The 18,972-nt window shown below is 42.1% G+C and overlaps 1 protein-coding gene across 1 annotated transcript in view; it reads left to right on the top strand.

Moving 5' to 3' along the window:
* The window catches only part of GHITM (growth hormone inducible transmembrane protein), a 26,184-nt gene extending 11,556 nt beyond the window's left edge, over window positions 1-14,628 (top strand). The window contains exons 6-9 of the mRNA XM_024209991.2: window positions 4,035-4,143; window positions 7,467-7,655; window positions 11,574-11,751; window positions 13,005-14,628. Of these exons, the coding sequence (XP_024065759.2) occupies window positions 4,035-4,143; window positions 7,467-7,655; window positions 11,574-11,751; window positions 13,005-13,092 (564 nt within the window). The 3' untranslated portion in view covers window positions 13,093-14,628. The remainder of the gene's footprint in view (window positions 1-4,034; window positions 4,144-7,466; window positions 7,656-11,573; window positions 11,752-13,004) is intronic.
* Window positions 14,629-18,972: the final 4,344 nt, after the last annotated feature.

Genomic DNA, 18,972 nt, shown 5'->3' with positions numbered 1-18,972 from the left:
TTGGAGCAGGGGCTGGGCAAACACAACAGTACAGGAGCCCAGGCCCTCTGGAGCAGAGGCTGGGCAAACACAACAGTCTTCGCTCAAGCCCTTTGAGGCAGGGGTTGAGCCGACAAGCCGTTCAGGGGTTCAGGTTCCTACCTGAGCGTTGGGTGAGGGGGAAGCCTGCCACCCGGGAGTGGGGGTGGCAGGGGGGACGCAGGCCCACCCACTCCACTGCGTCCCGGCCCGGGGCCCTAGCAGCGATTGCTGTCGCTGCCGGTCAGTGGGGTGTCCTGACCGAAACACACTGACATCGGCTCACAGGCCTCTGCAGCCTGACCTGGGTCGGCTACCCCCGGGCCACTTCCGTGTTCCCCCTCGGGGCTTACCTCGGCGGCAGTGCTGGGTTCGGGCCAGTCCAATAGCATCGGCTCCTCGGGAGCGGGGCTTGGGGGCTGGTCCGGCAGTTCTTCCCCAGGATAGCTGGCACGGGGCAGACTCGACTCCTCGTCGGGGCCGTTGGTCTGGGGCAGGCTGGGCCAGTCCCTCTCGGGATAGCTGGCCCGCAGCAGGCTGGGCCAGTCCTCCTCGGGGTGCCGAGTCCGGGGCAGGCTGGGCCAGTCCTCCTCGTGATGACGGGTCCGGGGCAGGCTGGGCCAGTCCTCCTCAGGGTACCTGGCGAGAGGGAGGCTTGACTGGCGTGGGCCGTTAGCAGGCGGCTCGCGGCCTGCGGCCGCCTCCCAAGCAGGAGCTCGGCCCGGGACGTCTGCTCTCTCCGGCGGTCTGGCTGCTACTGAGCTTTGGCGGCGGGCTTTTATACTTCCGGGTCGGGGCCGTGACCTCGGAGGGGCGGGCCCCAGACCCGGTGGCTCCGCCCACGCTGGGGTTGGAGGCAACTCTACTCTGGCGGAGGGGGGCCACGCCGACTCACTACACCCCAATAAAACTGAAATCTGACTTTAATATGCTGCAATCTCTCACAAACTTAACAGGAATATTTGAAACAAGCTTGTAGAGGTAAATCCTATGTTTAAACTAAGCAATATGATTTACTTAGGTATTCATAATTTTACAAGTGGCTCCCCTTTTAGGTAACTGGATTTATGGATAACCTCAGACTTAAACTGAACAAGATCAATTTCTCATGGTTAGATGGTTTAACAGCATAAAATAGTAAAAGCTGAAAATAGACTCTGCTTTAAACACTCTTTAATAGCTATTTTAAAAAGTAACTTAAACACTTAATGCTACCAAATCGAGTAGTGGTAAAGTGTCATAAAGAAAGAACTGAAGGTTTAGTTATCTATGGGTACATCTACACTTACCGGAGGGTCCGGCGGCAGGCAATCGATGTTCTGGGATCGACTTATCGCGTCTAGTGAAGATGCGATAAAATCGATCCCTGATCGCTCTGCCGTCGACTCCGGAAATCCACCGTGGCAAGAGGTGGCAGCGGAGTCGACGGCAGCGCAGCAGCGGTCGACTTTCCCCCGTCCTCACAGCCAGGTAAGTCGACCTAAAATACGCAACTTCAGCTACGGTATTCACGTAGCTGAAGTTGCGTATCTTAGGTCGACCCCCCGCTGTAGTGTAGACCTAGCCTTAGCTAAAACATGCATAGCTTAGTTATAGTTAAACTGTGGTTAATTTACAATACATAACTTGGCAATAAGAATGGTGATAAGATTAAACTAATTTTACTCCACGAAGTGCTGAATGTGGTTTTATTTTAAACATTTTGTTTCAGAAATATCACTACGGGCACATTATGTACAGTAGAGGGAGCTATTGCTAATTATCTAGTCCTAGTAAAAGATGGCTTTATGAAGAACATCAAAGAATCTTAACTAAACATACATATTTAAACTTAAACATAAGTTCGTTTTCTGTTTAAATTTAGGTATATTTGCATGTCAAGAGCCTAATGTGTGCTAGCTAATATTACTTGTTAAAATAGTCTGTTGTGGTCATGTAAAAGTTTCTTCAGCTGGTCATATTGAACAATTAAGCATAGTTTAAAGTTGGTGAAATCGTAAAGCTGTGGCTTCTGGTATGAAACTGACCTATTGCATCAGACTTGACTTATCTGATCAGACTGATGTCCTCAAAGGCTGCGTAAACCTGCCAGTGGCCAATAGCTAACTGTTCAGAGGCAGGTCATATGACTTGCTGCTGCCAAAACAATGCCTAGCTTGCCTGCGCATAAGTTGATCAGCGTCATGCACAACTATGAATATGGTATTTGGCTTAATGAGGCCAGGCTTGTTAATTTATCCATTTGCATCTACATATGCTCTGTGGTTGTCCAGCCATCTCCTTTGGAAATCTTGTGTATGCATGTCTCCTGCTTGTTCCTCCCTGTGAACATGCACACTGGCATTTGTAGGTGTATGACTATCTGAAAATTTAGTATTAAAATGACATCTGTACCAGATTCTGCAAATCTGTTTATCAATTGTGCATAATATAGTGACAACATTTAGGTCCAAATTTTCAAATGTTCATGCTGGTGTAAATTCTGCTCCTGGGAGAATTCCGCACCACTGCACAATGCAGAATTTCACAGAATTCCCTGTTTACGCCACAGAATTTCTGGCTGCCTCTAGGGGCCACTGGACTCTGCAAAGCCCAGCTCACAGTGAGCGTGCCTAGCCTAGTGGGGCTGGAGGTTGCATGCTTTTTGATTCTCATTCTCCTGGGGATGGGAGAGGGTGTGGGAGATCCAGCCAACTCTGGCAAATGGTGAAGAAGGGGTGGGCTGCACCATATCATGTCCCTCAGCAGGACAGTAAAGAAGTTAGGGTAGTAATGGCTTTGGGGTGCTGGTGCCTGAGCCAGGGGGTGCCCCATGACTGGGCTCTGTGGGGAGGGGGACGCTGGTGGCTGGGCTCTGGGGGGGCCCCCACAGCTCTCTCCAGCATTCTCCTGCCCCCACTGGAACTGGGTTTTAGTAGGGGTGTCTTTAACACTCCTGGGGGAATCTTTTTTTGCTCTTGTCTGTATTGCTGACATGTTGACAGGTATTTTGAAACAAATTACCAAAATAATTGAAACTGGAGTGATTATATTGTGTTATTTTGACAAAATATGCGGAATTTTAAAATGTGTGCAGAATTTTTAATTTTTTGGTGCAGAATTCCCCCAGAGTAAAATTCTAATGAATGTGTGCATACATGAGGCAGGGAGAGCAGGAGACATACATTAAAAAGGGTGGCTGGGTATCCGCAGAGCGCATGTGCTGAAAAGGGTAAATGTAGATAATTGGACAAAGTAGAAGGCATAGCTACAGATAGCCATGTTTCGTCTATTTACAGAATTGCACCAAGGTCCATTTAGGCATGTCATGGAGATGTGGTTTTGGCAAGAGCAAACCAGAAGTAGCAGCTAATGGTCTCAGTCAACCATCTATTAGCTGCTAGGCCACACACTCCTGTTCAAGCAGGAAGCAGCTAGACTGAGCAAGAGAAGAGACATATGGTTTGGAAACAAATGGGAGCAGGGACAGATGGTATTTGGATGGGGCTTGGGGAGAAAGCATGTACAAGGAACAAGCAGCAATGCTTAAATATTTTAAGTAAATGAAAGGTCGTAAGTGGGGATACAGTGAACCATCAGGGGACACCTTTGGAATCATCCAGTTAGTTGCTTCCTCTGTGTGTTTTTTGTTGTTTGTTTGTTACCTGGCATATCTTGTACTGGACAGCTTTAGACATATAGCACCAATTGGTATACCTCTTGGCTTGGACAGTCCTAAGATTTCCTGGGTAAAAAATGCTTTGACTTCATTGGGGTCTTGCTAGAGTAAGGACTGCTGGATTTGGGCTATTGTGTGAAGTTTAGCTGGGTACTTCTGAGTTAATTGTGCTTTTACTCAACTATGTGTGCAGCTTTCTGCTCTTGAATCTTTGAGAGATAATTGTGCATAGGAGTACTATTGACATTTAGGCTAGTAAAAGAAATTAATATAAACTAAGATTTCAGAGGCAGAGTAGAGAAGTTTGTACATCTCAGTGTGCTCTTGAATTCTTATGTGGTAATTCTTTATATTACAGGCAATAGGTGCAAGTTTTGCAGCTATGATTGGTGCTGGGATGCTGGTTAGGTCAATATCCTATGAAGGTAATCCTGGTGCTAAACACCTTGCCTGGATGCTTCATGCAGGTAGGTGCATTTAATTTTCTGTGTGACAGTATTTCAGCTACTTAACGTGAAATATTATGTCTGTGGTTTTGCTGAAGATAAACCTACTTCTAAAGGAAAACAAGTTCTTAGTCTCCCAAAACTTTAATGAAATATCTATTGCTTTTGGGAAGCTGTAACTTCCTTTTAGCTCCTTTCATTCCTGTTCACAGCACCTTCGGTGTGGCTGTTAATGAAATATTCTTTAAAGTATCTTTCTTACGTTGGCTGGGGCTTATGGGTGAGTTCTGGAGATGTCTTTTGCCCCAAGTACGTTGTGCAGCATTCAGCTACTTAGACATCCTTGTTCTCTTAAATATAAGTGGATTGATAACAGATCCTCTGTAAGGTTGGTGTGGCTATTGGTATTGGTCTTTGCCATGCATTTTCTCTCTTGCTAATATTCATTAAATGGTACTGGGGATATCTGGATTCTGCAAGCATGCCTTTCCACTTGAGGAACCCTTACCCTCTATTCATTGTACTCAGCTGCCACAGAACAGCCAAGGCCCTCTGATTCAATCTAACCATTTCTCAAACCTGTTCACCTTAATAGAAGCAAAACCTGCCCCCCCCTGCTGGTTAAGTAGAAATTGAGGGCCTGGTGACAGCCCTGACTATATGAATGCACCAGACTTCATGATAGGATTCAGAAGGTACCTGATCAGTTGAAAGTTAATAATCCAGATTGACCTTACCAGAGATCCTCCAAAGGTCAAAGTTTGGGGTGATTTCCTCTTCCCATCCTGTGCTTGACCAGTGAATTTACTGAGCTTCAGTTTGTTAGCTCAGTAAGAACGTAGAAATTACTGGTCGGTTAGTGGTATGTTGCAGGTTATGCTGGAAGTCTTCATGACTAGTCAAAAGGCTGTTTTCAGCAAAGCATCTGCTGAAAGATTGTGATTATTTGCATTCATTATTAATAGAATAAATGGTACAGTAATGTTTCCATGATATTAAAAATTAACAATTACTTTAGACACATCATTGGTAATTGAGAAAGCAAAGCCGTTCCTTTGTTGAAGCGATTTCCTTAAAAAATAAAGTTGAAAGACGCTTCATAAAAAGGAATTTTATGAGCTCCCTTAAAAACATATTTTTTAAAATTTTAAAAGGAGTGTTCTGCTCCCTGTTGATTATTTCTTTGGGGGCCCTTTGAAAACACCCTTCAAAAGAGCAAATGTGCTCAGGCTTACCCCTTCTTCCACTTGTGCACATTGTTTCTCTATTTCTTACTGCCTTTGATTTCATTGTCAGAGTTGCTAATACAGGTAAAGCATATTCTTGAAGACCCTGGGGAAGGCTTTATTCCTTCCACAAAACAATGAAACTGACAGTACAAAAAGTACACTGAAATGAACAAACTAAAGAATAGAAATAGTTTCTGCTCGAATCTTTTATAGTGATCTTATGAGTTATAATGCTAAGAACACTTAGGTGGAAATGTGGTTAGTCAAATCTGTGTCCCTTTAAAGAACTGTAATTTTTTTCTTCTGTGAAAATGCATGTTCAAATCAAACCTGCAATATATGCCACATTAGTACATGAAATTACTTGCATCTTCTAGCTGTCTTTTCAGCTTACCTGCTGAATGATTGCTTTATAGTTAGCATGGCTTTATAAGTATCATACTGGTACTAACTGCCTCCTCAGCAGTCCTATATAATCAAGTTGTATGAGTCAACGTGCAGCAGATTATTTCTGCAGTTCTGATGTGGGCAAGTAAGGTGTCACTTAAATTATATTTTTTTGTGCAAATGAATGTACCATTAGTTTTGATCTATAATAGTTTAAAATTATAGTAACATGCAAATGATTGAAGTAAGCCAATCACTCACCGTGTTGTCACAATATCATCAGTGAACCATCGGCTTTTCATGGATCAGTGGGAAGGGGTAGAGCAACACCAGTTACGTCACTCCGATATGAGCTACCAGCTAGTTGCTATGTACCTTGTGTGCAATATTCATTCACTTTTTAATATAATGCAGCTTGTCTCCTGCAACTCGTTTGTTAATAAGGTCTGTCCTCTGAAAACCACCTTCTCTTAGGCAACAGAAGTGTCTCAGTAAAGGAATTGTACTGTTCACAGTATGTTATCAGGAAGAGCATTTATCCCTTCTGATTTTTGTAACTTCTGAAAGGTTAGTATTGTATGACATATTAAATGTCCACACGCTCAATTCACTATCAGGGTGGGCATTGAAAACCCAGTGTTCTGAAACACTTTCAGTGTAAGAAGATATGGTTGATGAACTTCACTCATATCAAGCAGATTTTTAACTTTGATTACAAATCTGATAAAGAATCACACATGTCTCACTGAAAGTTTTAACTGGTTCAAGTGACACTACTTACTTTCAAAGCCGTTTCCATTAGAAACCTTAATGCTCAGTTTGCAGTTGTCTCTGGATTTCAGAAATGCTAATGTGGTGGTATTGCATATGCATAACTAGTGTGTTTACTAGCTTGTATAGGACCTAGTATGGTGCTTAAGATTATAAAACTTGACATACACCGCTACCTCGATATAACGCGACCCGATATAACACAAATTCAGATATAACACGGTAAAGCAGCGCTCCGGGGGGGGAGGGGGGGGGGCAGGGCTGCGCACTCCAGTGGATCAAAGCAAGTTCAATATAACACGGTTTCACCTATAACGCGGCAAGATTTTTTGGCTCCCGAGGACAGTGTTATATCGAGGTAGAGGTGTACCAAGTCAAGTTGCTGTACAGGTGGGCCAAATTCTTATAATACACAGAGGGATTCCTTTCTGATGCGTTTGTTACTCGTTTTTTACCGTGAAGCATGTGACTTGATTGCATAGCTGTTCCTAATGTCGAGAATTCTTTCCTTTTTTCAAAATACAGCTGCAACTCCAGCTTCATGTGAAAATGCATTCCATAGGCGGACTGTACTGTCTGAAGCATTTATTGGTTCAAGATATACTTGTTGCTGAGTTTGAACAGGCCTTGTAATTGTCATCAGCCAGCATAAAGACTGCTCATTTTTCTGAACTGTCCTTCATAATTAAATGAACGGTAGCACATTTCATCTAAGTTTTGTGGCATTGTACTGAATATTTTCTGCCAAATTCTGCATTGGCTTTTCTTCTTTGCGCAAGCCCATTGAACTCAATAAGATTGAACAGAGTGTAAATCAATACAGAGTCTGGCCTATTAACTCAGTTATGTGGCTGAAAAATACCCTCTTGGGATAGGTCATTTATCTTCAGCCATTCAATATATACAGCATTGAACATAACTAAATTTCCAAACTTGCTTGTCTTTTTCTTCACTTAGGTGTTATGGGTGCAGTGGTGGCTCCCTTGACCTTGTTGGGTGGTCCTCTGCTAATCAGAGCTGCCTGGTACACAGCAGGAATTGTAGGAGGTCTCTCAACTGTGGCCATGTGTGCACCAAGTGAAAAGTTTCTGAACATGGGAGGACCACTGGGAGTAGGCCTTGGCCTTGTTCTTGCTTCATCAATTGGTAAACAAAATACTGTTTTGATGTTTGACTTCTAAGTGTCTAAAACTGAGCTCACCTAATTATACAGTATCTTTAATACAGCGAGACTGGCCCTGTCTGAGAAAGGTACACCCAAAAGTACCTGATTAGATAGTATTTGCAGGAGCTGTTATCTTCATAGATTCTAAAGCCAGGAGGGACCACAGTGATCAACTAGCCTGACCTGGATAATAGCAGAGGCCATAGAACTTCCCCAAAATAATTTCTAGAGCATATCTTTTAGGAAAAACTTCCAATCTTGATTTAATAATTCAGTGGTGGAGAATCCACCATGACCTTTGGTAAATTGTTCCAATGGTTAACTCTCACTGTTGTTGAATTTACACCTAATTTCCAGTCTGGATTTATCTAGCTTCAGCTTTCAGCCATTGGATTGTGTTATACTTTCTTCTGCTAGACTGAAGAGCCCGTTGTTAAGTACAACTCTACCCCGATATAACGCGAATTTGGCTATAACGCGGTAAAGCAGCGCTCCAGGGGATGGGGCTGCTTTACTTTGTTATATCCGAATTCTTGTTACCACAAGCGGTTCCTCTCCGTCCGCCTGTTACTTGCTGCGGCCCTCCCCGGGGCCCCCCGCCTCAGCTCACCTCCGCTCCGCCTCCTCCCACGAGCGTGCCGCAGCTCCACTTCTCCTCCCTCCCAGGCTTGCTGCGCCAATCAGCTGTTTGGCGCGGCAAGCCTGGGAGGGAAGAGAAGCGGAGCTGCGGTGCGCTCGTGGGGGGAGGCGGAATGGAGGTGAGCTGGGGCAGGGAGGCCCTGGGGAGGGCCGCAGCAAGTAACGGGGGGCGCAGAGGAACCGCTTCTCGCTCCAGCTCATCTCTGCCGCCTCCGCTCCGCATCTCCCACCCCACCCCCCTTTCCAGGCTTGCCAGGCCAAACAGCTGATTGGCGCAGCAAGCCCAGAAGGGAGGGAGGGAGAAGCGAAGCGGCAGCGGCGCGCTCAGGGAGGAGGCGGAGGCAGAGCAGAGGTGAGCTGGGGCGGGGAGCGGGTTCTCTCCCTACCCTGATATAACGCGGTCTCACCTATAACACGGTGAGATTTTTTTTGGCTCCCGAGGACCGCGTTTTATCGGGGTAGAGGTGTATTTGTTCCCTATGTAGGTACATGTAATCAAGTCACCCCTTAACCTTCTCTTAGCAAGTTGTTTTTTAGTCTGGCACCTCAGCAAATTGCCAGCATGTCCCTGTTTTAAAATAATGTTTTTGCTGGTTTAAAACCACACTATAAATACTCTCAGTGAAGAGTACTGATAGACATGGACTTCATGCATTTTTTTTTTTTAAAAAGTCTAGGATAAAAATCCATCTGGTTAAAGTTTCAGTAAACTGTAACACAGCAAAAAACTGCAATGGTGTCTTCTGGTAATAAATATTAAAATTGCCAGGTTAAATGTGACTCAAATTTGCTACTGAATATTTTTTCTGTATATTCTCTTTTTGAAACATACATGCTAGAATTGCTCTGTGAAATGGTCTGACATAGAAGTTTCATATGAAAATAACACCAATTAGGTGGGTTTTGTTTCGCCCTCTAGGTGAAACTTTAAAGAAACGTGTAAGAGGCTTACAAGTTCTAACTGTTTAAATTTAACTTAAGGCTAGACATTTAAGAATTCAAAAGTCACAAAATGTTGAAGGAGGGTTGCATGTGTGCCCCATTGTACTTATGCATTACGGTACAGTCTAATATAAAAAATATTCTAGATCATACAATATTACGGCTGTCGATTAATTGCAGTTAACTCACACAATTAACTAAAAAAATTAATCACACTGAATAGAATACAAATTGAAATTTATTAAATATTTTTGGATGTTTTTCTAAATCAGGGATCAGCAACCTTTGGCACGCGGCTCGCTAGGGTAAGCTCCCTGGCGTGCCGGGCCGGTTTGTTTACCTGCCGCATCTGCAGGTTCGGCTGATCGAGGCTCCCACTGCCTGCGGTTTGCCGTTCCAGGCCAATGGGGTGGCGGGAAGTGGTGGCCAGCACATCCGTCGGCCCACGCCGCTTCCCGCAGTCCCCATTGGCCTGGGACGGCGAACCGCAGCCAGTGGGAGCCGCGATCGGCCGAACCTGCGGACGCGGCAGGTAAAAAAACTTACCCTGGCGAGCCGCGTGCCAAAGGTTCCCTATTCTACATTTTCAAATATATTGATTTCTATTACAACACAGAATACAAAGTGTACAGTGCTCACTTTATATTTTTATTACAAATATTTGCACTGTAAAAATGATAAAAGGAATAGTATTTTTCAGTTCACCTCATACAAGTACTGTAGTGCAATCTCTTTATCCTGAAAGTATAACTTACAAATGTAGATTTTTATCGTTGCATAACTGCATTCAAAAACAAAACAATGTAAAACTTTAGAGCCTACAGGTCCACTCGGTCCCACTTCTTGTTCGGCCAATCGCTAAAACAAACAAGTTTGTTTACATTTATGGGAGATACTGCTGCCTGCTTCTTATTTACAATGTTACCTGAAAGTGAGAACAGGCACTTTTGTAGCTGGTATTGCAAGGTATTTACGTGCCAGTATGCTACACATTTATATGCCCCTTCATGCTTCGGCCACCATTCCAGAGGACATGCCTCCATGCTGATGATGCTCGTTTAAAAAAAATAATGCATTAATTACATTTGTGACTGAACTCCTTGGGGGAGAATTGTATGTCTCCTGTTCTGTTTTACCTGTATTATGCCATATAGTTCATATTATAGCAGTCTCGGATGATGACCCAGCACATGTTCATTTTAAGAACATTTTCGCAGCAGATTTGACGAAACACAAAGATATCAATGTGAGATTTCTAAATATAGTTACAGCACTCAACCGAAGGGTTAAGAATCTGAAGTGCCATCCAAAATCTGAGAGGAATGAGGTGTGGCGTATGCTTTCAGAAGTCTTAAAAGAACAGCACTCCGATGTGGAAACTAGAACCTGAACCACCAAAAAAGAAAATGAACCTTCTCCTCAAGGCATCTGACTCAGATGTTGAAAATGAACGTACATAGGTCCACTCTGCTTTGGATCGTTATTGAGCAGAACCTGTCACCAGTATGGCTGATGTCCCCTGGAATGGTGGTTGAAGCATGAAGGGACACATGAATCTTTAGCACATCTGGCCCGTAAATATCTTGTAACACTAGCTACGACAGTGCTATGTAAACCCCTGTTCTCACTTTCAGGTGACATTGTAAACAAGAAGCGGGCAGCATTATCTCCTGCAAATTATAACCAAACTTGTTTATCTGAGCAATTGGTTGAACAAAAAGGAGGACTCAGTGGACTTGTAGGCTCTAAAGTTTTACATTGTTTTATTTTTAAATGCACTTATTTTTTTGTATATAAGTTTACATTTGTAAGTTCAACTTTCATGATAGAGATTGCACTACAGACTTGTATTAGGTGAATTGGAAAATACTGTTTGGTTTTTTACAGTGCAAATATTTATTCAAAAATAAAGTGAGCACTGTACACTTTGTATTCTGGGTTGTAATTGAAATCAATATATTTGAAAATGTAGAAAATATCCAAAAAATATTTAAATAAATGGTATTATTGTGTTGTTGTTTAACAGCATGATTAATCGCACGCTTAATTTTTTTAATCGTGCGACAGTCCTATATAGTACTCTTCTGCAATTTTGAATAAATGTCACATCTCTTACTATGGTGTACATGTATGCTAGAATCCATGAAAATAGCTGGCATATAAGAAGCACCATGAATGACATGAGCACTCTTGCAGGATGGTCCTTCCATGCTCCTACATTATAAATCATGCTATTCCTCAAATAATTAAGACTGTAACAGAGCATATACACAAAGAAGGGGCTTGCTTTTAACACCTTTTTTGCACACTTATTCCAGGATCTATGTTCCTGCCTCCTACCTCTGCATTTGGAGCAGGCCTCTATTCTGTAGCAGTTTATGGTGGATTGATCCTCTTCGGCATGTTCCTGCTGTACGATACACAAAAAGTTATCAAACGTGCAGAGACACACCCAGTGTCCATATATGGAGTAGCAAAGTATGACCCCATCAACTCGTAAGTATTATCCTGGTGTCAACACTGATCTGATTTTAAAACTGTTTTAACTGATGATGTCCCTTCAAGCTATGCAGTAGTGTATAAAGAAAATTGACCTGCTGTCCTGCAGATATTAGAGAGAAATTCACTTTGGGATATTAAACCTCACTTTACGCTAAAATGCACTAGATTATAGCCACATCGTTTTCCAAATACAATATGAAAATAGTTAATGGGGATAAAACTATTACTGAAAAATACCTATTTTTAAAACTACAGAAGCATGACTAAGTACTACATATGATACCAAAAAAGGTCTTTTTTTTCTTTTTCTTTTTATGTACATCTCTCAGCCAGTGTAAGTTTTTTTTTTTTTTTTTCTAACAGTTTTTCTGTGTGGATGGGGAAAATTCTTTGTACATGCTTTCTGAAAGACTTTCAGCTCACATTCTTAATCTGTTCAAACAAAGCAATTTTAGTTGTGTTGTAAGCTGTAAAATATCTTAGTTTATATGTAACCTTTGTCATTGTAAATTAGTAAAACTTTTATGACCACTGTAGCTAATAGTAATATAATGATTAATTGTCCTCAGTAAGAGCCAAATCTGATAATAGGCTAACCTTCTCACTTTGTAAATGTCTCTCATCAGTTACATTTTTGAGTTGAAAAGGCATATTTCTGTTACCCTTTTGAACTAAGTTTAGTATTTACTTTTATGTAAATAACTGTGACTCTAAAAGAAAAGGGATTTGGGGGATAAGCTGTTGGGAGGAAGAAAAAAGGAATCTACCCAACATTGTTCAAAACTTTGTTCCAAATCCCGGTCCCACTGAACTTTAATGGAAGCTTAGTTGTTTTGGGCCAAATCCTAGTTCCAATAAGTTTTTTAACTACAAGTGTAATGTCCCATGACAAGTTACTGTGCATTTTTACCCATGTATAGCTTATTGCTTAACACATGTGGTTGTCATTCTAGTTTCTATAATGTGATTTAAACAAATGTAAATAAGAGCTATATGTCATATCTGAAGTCTTAGCGGCAAATTAGTCAGTTTCTGCTTGTAATGATTACACAGTTCACTTCAGAAAAACAAGATTCACATACACAATGTAGTATCTTAAAAAACAAGTTGAGTGAGACACTCAGGTCCTCAACCTCATTTTTAAAATTTCCTAATGTGTTGAATTGACACTGAGTAATTAAATGTTGCTTATAACATTGCTTATAGTAAATTAAACTAACTGGCTTTGTTTTTTTTTTTTTTTTTAGATGTCTGGGTATTTACATGGATACACTGAACATCTTTATCCGGGTGGCCACCATGCTTGCCACTGGTGGGAGTAGTAGGAAAAAGTGAATTAAGATTTTTCTTTGCAACCATCTGATAGTTCACCAAACTCTGTCAGCTTAGTGCATATGCCTAGTAAAAATGAATCTGGCGTACAAGCAGCTTTCATGTAGAAGTCAGAAGTTTGAAGCACTTCAGCATTATTAAGGTGTTTCAGTACAACATGAATCTCAAGGATAAGTTTCCCAGTTCTTATGTGAACAGGTCAAATTTGGATTACAGTGCAAACACTTTTACATAATTTGTGATATCTTAATGGGAAAGAAATATATTTTAGTAAATTATATTCTAAACTTAAGTAAACAAAACTAGATCAGTCTGCTTCTCTGAAAGGTTTGACAACATATTATTCTGTAACTATCACTTTTTGCATCTACTGTAATTGCATAGTAAAAAGAAACTGATCTCCAAAATGAGGAATCAAGTGTACAGAAAGGGGCACAAGATAACTCAAGAGACCGATATTGGAATATGGAACCTTGTTGTGCTTAAACTGAAAGTGGTATTGTCTGAGAGCTGTTTCTGCTATTTGATGGCCTTTGGGTGACCTACCTGAAAGGAATTAGAGCCCTATCTACTAGAACTTGACTTAGTCTATCACAATTCATGCCCTTGTAACATCTCAACTGAAATTTTAGAAAGGATTAAGGTGAGCACAGAGAAATACAAAGGCCTTGGAAAGGCAATGCGACCCTTCTGGAATGGTGGGCGGTGGTAAAGAAGCTTGTGCTCTTACTACATCTATTTGTCCTGTGGGTAAATAGAACTTCAGCACCTTTCCTGAATATACTTGAAAAATTAGCGTTCAGTGTGGCTGTAATGTTTCCAACATCCTTAATGTTCATTAGCTATATCTATGTCTTTTCACTGAGAAGTTAAACTTTGGGAATATCAAACTATTGAAGTGTTGGTTCCAGAACCAAAAAATATTTAGGCTATAATGTGTCTGTTGGCCAATAAAACAACTATACTGAAATCAACTAAGTTATTTTTGGTGATGGCCTCCTGAGGTCTGAGCTCAGTGACCAGTCCCACTCTAAAATTTGCTTAATGATGGTGCTGGAACAAAGGGAAGGTGAACTCTATTCTACTTTTTTCACCTGTCCTCCAGGCCCCAAAACTAAATGCTATATACTTTAAAGTGCTTTTGCCTGTAATCCTTTGACTCCTCTTCCCAAATTGCTGCCATACAACTGGTATTTTCTTTACCATATTTAACAAAAATGCCCCACTAACATTAATGGTGAATTTCTACAACTATATTTCATTGTTCGTTCTAGTACCATACTTGGTTTGGCAAATACAAGTATTATAAGCTGGGATAACAGGTAAACCTGTGAAAATATTGGGCACAAGCTATTGTTGGCAATCCTTAAAATTAAATGAGGCCTATGTAACTGCTGCTCTACTCAATCTAGTTACCAGTCCTGGCAAAGATCAAATCAGCAATTGAGAAACTTACTTTATCCTTTCAATGTGCTATGCTGACAATGTGCTATGCTTGTATACTGATTTCTGAAACAATAAAGTCCAAGACCAACAGTTCATTGGTCTCTTATTTATCCTTTCAAATAATGTTTATACTGTGGTACATTACTTACCTTAGTAAGGGCACTGTAACTTCATCTTCCTCCTTCCCCCCCAGTTCCTCCTCTTATAAGAGAATTAAATGAACAGTGTCTGCATAATTGTTAGCAGTGGAGTCCACAATGCTATTTTTTCTATCAGTTAGATGCATTTTCTTCTCCAATAACACTATAGACAAGGACAAAACTCTGTAGAACAAATGCTAGTATCTTTAACTCATGGTGTAAAGAAGTTTTTTCTCACCCTGTGGAACTACATGGTATAACTTTTGGTGTCACTAAATTTGAGAGTGCAAAGCAACCTTTAACTAGACAGCACTACCAGCTTCACCTGTAATAAGGAACAATGCCCAACTGTCTCTGGTACTCCAGATGACTGTGTTTGGGGGGGAGAGCAGTGGCTTGTCAGGAAGAATTTTGTCACATTCCTTTTTGCCTCAGTAGATTACATTGCAAAATCTTTTACAGTAGGTACCACTCTTAGAGCATGTCTACACTTCTCTCCGGAGCAATTGATACAGCAGTGGTCGATTTATCGTGTCTAGTGAAGACGCGATAAATCGACCACCGAGCGCTCTCCTGTCAACTCTGGTACTCCTGTTATACCAATAGAATAAAAACCAGCAGGATCTTGTTAAGAGGGATAAGGCAAAGATGCCACATTTATTGTAAATATAATAAAGCAAAAGATAAAAGTAAACACATATATCGTTAGTGTTACTTTCTTTTTAACCTGTTTAAGAGAAGGTACTGTGAGGCAACATGCGTTTGTGATTCCAATTTAGCATACTTTTTTTTATCTGAAAACACATGCCACGCATACCAATTATACAAATACAATTTAATATCAAGACTACTATCAAGGGGTGTAGCATTACTGATGGGATGCCAGTGGTAGTCGGGGACCATCCAGAGAATATATCATACCAGTGGTAGGTTGTAATTTGTTTCTCTGCGGTGGCAATTTGTAACATGTCCCCATTGGCATATATAATATGAATAGTCCGATTTTCTACTTGGTCATTTGTTCTAAAAATTTGGTCACTTCTTTGCTTTTAATTAGGCTATCAGTAAGATCTTGCCATCTAACCTCGAGCCAGTTAGTGTTAGCTGGGACCTTTTTGGCCGCGGTAAATAGTAACTGTGATTTCTAGTAAAAACAGTACTGACATTGCATTTACATTCATCTACTGGGGAGTTGGTAACACTCCCATCCTCCCAAAATACTTCCTTCCATGAGTGAATACATACACATTGTTCATTGTACAATACTTTGGTGTCATTATCCAATTCCTCCCACATACATGATCCCAATGAAACATCTTTACTACAAGGCTGTGGGGCAACAGGTAAGGTGAGGCATACCCACTTTTGAGGAGTCCATTCGGTACAACCTCTAGTGTCCAATAGTTTTCCTCCCTCCCCAGCCCACTGGTTCGAGGTCTGAGGCAGCCAGAATGGGCTAATCTTCCATACCTTTGCCTCCAGAGACTGTTGATGTGCTATTTTTACAATTTCCCCAGTTAACAAGTCTGGTTTCACAGTGCTGGAAACATACTGCATCCAGTCATATTGGTAAATATCAAACAGAGAACTTTTCCTTTGTTTTAACAAATGCATTAAAACCTTAATATTACCCGAAATAACACAAAACATTTTGTGTTCCAAAGTAGATAGGGCAAGCATCTGCATTTCGGTGCATCCTATATGAATGGGTCACACTTTATGTAATTGTTTTAAGGCAGAACCAACATAAGTTAGGATTACTAATAGGACAGTGATGGAATGAAAAATTATATTTAGAACTGCTGACCAGGTGGGCTGCTCCTACAACACTCTGCCCCTTTATCTATGATTATTACAGTAGTTGTTGTTATTGTAGGGCACAGGTGATCTGTTGTAAACAAACCAAACAATTATAACCAGGTGAATATAACTAAAACCATTACAATTGACTAAACACCAGAAATAACCTAAACACAAATGCAAACAATTATAGTTATAATAATTGGGAATACAAGAAAACCATCACCATTACAATAATTGGGTACATTGACAAATAAAATGAGGCCCAAGTTTGATGTTGCAATAGCCATCAAACAATAAAAGTCACTGAGGTCGGGACCTTCTTAAGCACACACAACAAATAAGATTTTGTAGGAGTACCACAGTTGTCATGCAACGTTAAGCTGATTTGGACTTATTTTAGTAACTAAATGTTAGTTTGTTGCAGAATCCCCTATTCCTAACAGTTATTTTTAAGAGGTCTCTGGGGACCTAAAAGATGGGGCCCTGCAATTATGGGCCAAGGTCTTACAGGTTATGGGGGCCCAAGAACTACCCTTTAGGGCTTGGGGAAGTAGAACCATCGTGCATAGAGGAAAGTGTGGAATTAACAATACAAGCAAATGTAACTAACAATACAAATGTATTAATAACAAAAATTAACAAAATGACTATTAGAGAAACTAACAAAAAAAAAATAAACCTGATGCACTGGAGACCAAAGTCTTTTGGACACAAGTGATTGATAAGTTGGATGGACATGGGGGAAGTAGAGAGAAGAAAAGACATTTGCCTTAAGCTAGGGGAATACCTCCATTAGCTATTAGTATTAGTAATTAAGCTCTTACTGGGTTTCCGCATGGTCCCATACACTAAGGTAAGATGTTACACAGATCTGATGGCCCACAGTTCATGGACAATCTTTCAAAACTACCAAAAATCCAGGACTAAAACCCTGAAAGGTGGGGAGCACCTGCAACTCCCACAAAACCAGTGGGTATCCCCTCTTGAATTATGTGCATAATCCAAGCTAGTTCATAAATTTGTTATCAATAGTTCCTTCGTTTTTGGCCTTACCAATGAGGAGTATTGAGACACTGGAACATAAGTAGTACTCAACACAATCTTCTGCAGAAAAGCCATTTTTCTTTGTCCAATTATTTCCGGTAAATGTTTGATGCAACCCAAATTTTTAGTAGGAAACTATCTTAGGGTATGTCTACACTACGAGGGTAATTCGATTTTACTTAAATCGAATATGTGGAATCGATATTGCAAAGTCGAACGTGTGTGTCCACACTAAGGACACACTAAGGACAGTAATTCGACTTTGTGAGTCCACACTAACGGGGCGAGCGTCGATATTGGAAGCGGTGCACTGTGGGCAGCTATCCCACAGTTCCCGCAGTCCCCGCTGCCCATCGGAATTCTGGGTCGAGCCGCCAATGCCTTCTGGGTAAAAAAAATTTGTCGTCATCCGTCCGTCACTAACGCCCTCCCTCCCTCCATGAAAGCGCCGGCGGGAAATCAGTTCGCGCACTTTTCTGGTCAGTGACAGCGCGGACGCCACAGCACTGCGATCATGGATCACGCTGCGACCATCGCTGCACTTGTGGCCGTTCTCAACACCTCGCAGCTTATCATACACCTTTCCCTGAGGCAGATGCAGAGAAATCGGGCGAGGAGGCTACGGCACCGCCGTGAGAGCCTGAAGTCGGAGAGTGGCACAGAGCTGTCAGAAACCACGAGCCCCAGCGCCGAGGACATCACGGTGGCAATGGGGCATGTGGATTTTGTTGAACGGCGATTCTGGGCCCGGGAAACAAGCACGGACTGGTGGGACCGTATAGTGCTTCAGGTCTGGGATGAATCCCAGTGGCTGCGAAACTTTCGCATGCGGAAGGGGACTTTCCTCGAACTTTGTGAGTTGCTGTCCCCTGCCCTGAAGCGCAAGGACACCCGCATGCGAGCAGCCCTCACTGTCCAGAAGCGAGTGGCCATAGCCCTCTGGAAGCTTGCAACGCCGGACAGCTACCGGTCAGTCGCGAACCACTTTGGTGTGGGCAAATCTACCGTGGGGGTTGTTGTCATGCAAGTAGCCAAGGCAATCGTGAAGGTACTGCTCCCAAAGGTAGTGACCCTGGGAAACGCGCAGGTCATCATAGATGGCTTTGCCGCGATGGGATTTCCAAACTGCGGAGGGGCTATCGATGGGACTCACATCCCTATCCTGGGACCGGACCACCAGGCCAGCCAGTACATCAATAGAAAGGGCTACTTTTCAATGGTGCTGCAAGCACTGGTGGACCATCGGGGACGGTTTACAAACATCTACGTCGGATGGCCGGGCAAGGTTCATGACGCTCGTGTGTTCAGGAACTCTGGTCTGTTTAGACGGCTGCAGGAAGGTATTTACTTCCCAGACCACAAAATAACTCTTGGGGATGTGGAGATGCCTACAGTCATCCTCGGGGACCCAGCCTACCCGCTAATGCCCTGGCTCATGAAGCCCTATACT

The sequence above is a fragment of the Terrapene carolina genome, unplaced genomic scaffold (assembly GCF_002925995.2).
Source record: "Terrapene carolina triunguis isolate 2854851 unplaced genomic scaffold, T_m_triunguis-2.0 Scaffold146, whole genome shotgun sequence".
NCBI lineage: Eukaryota > Metazoa > Chordata > Testudines > Emydidae > Terrapene > Terrapene triunguis.
The sequence above is the reverse complement of the archived record's forward strand: the minus strand, read 5'-3'. Positions and strand labels throughout refer to the sequence as shown.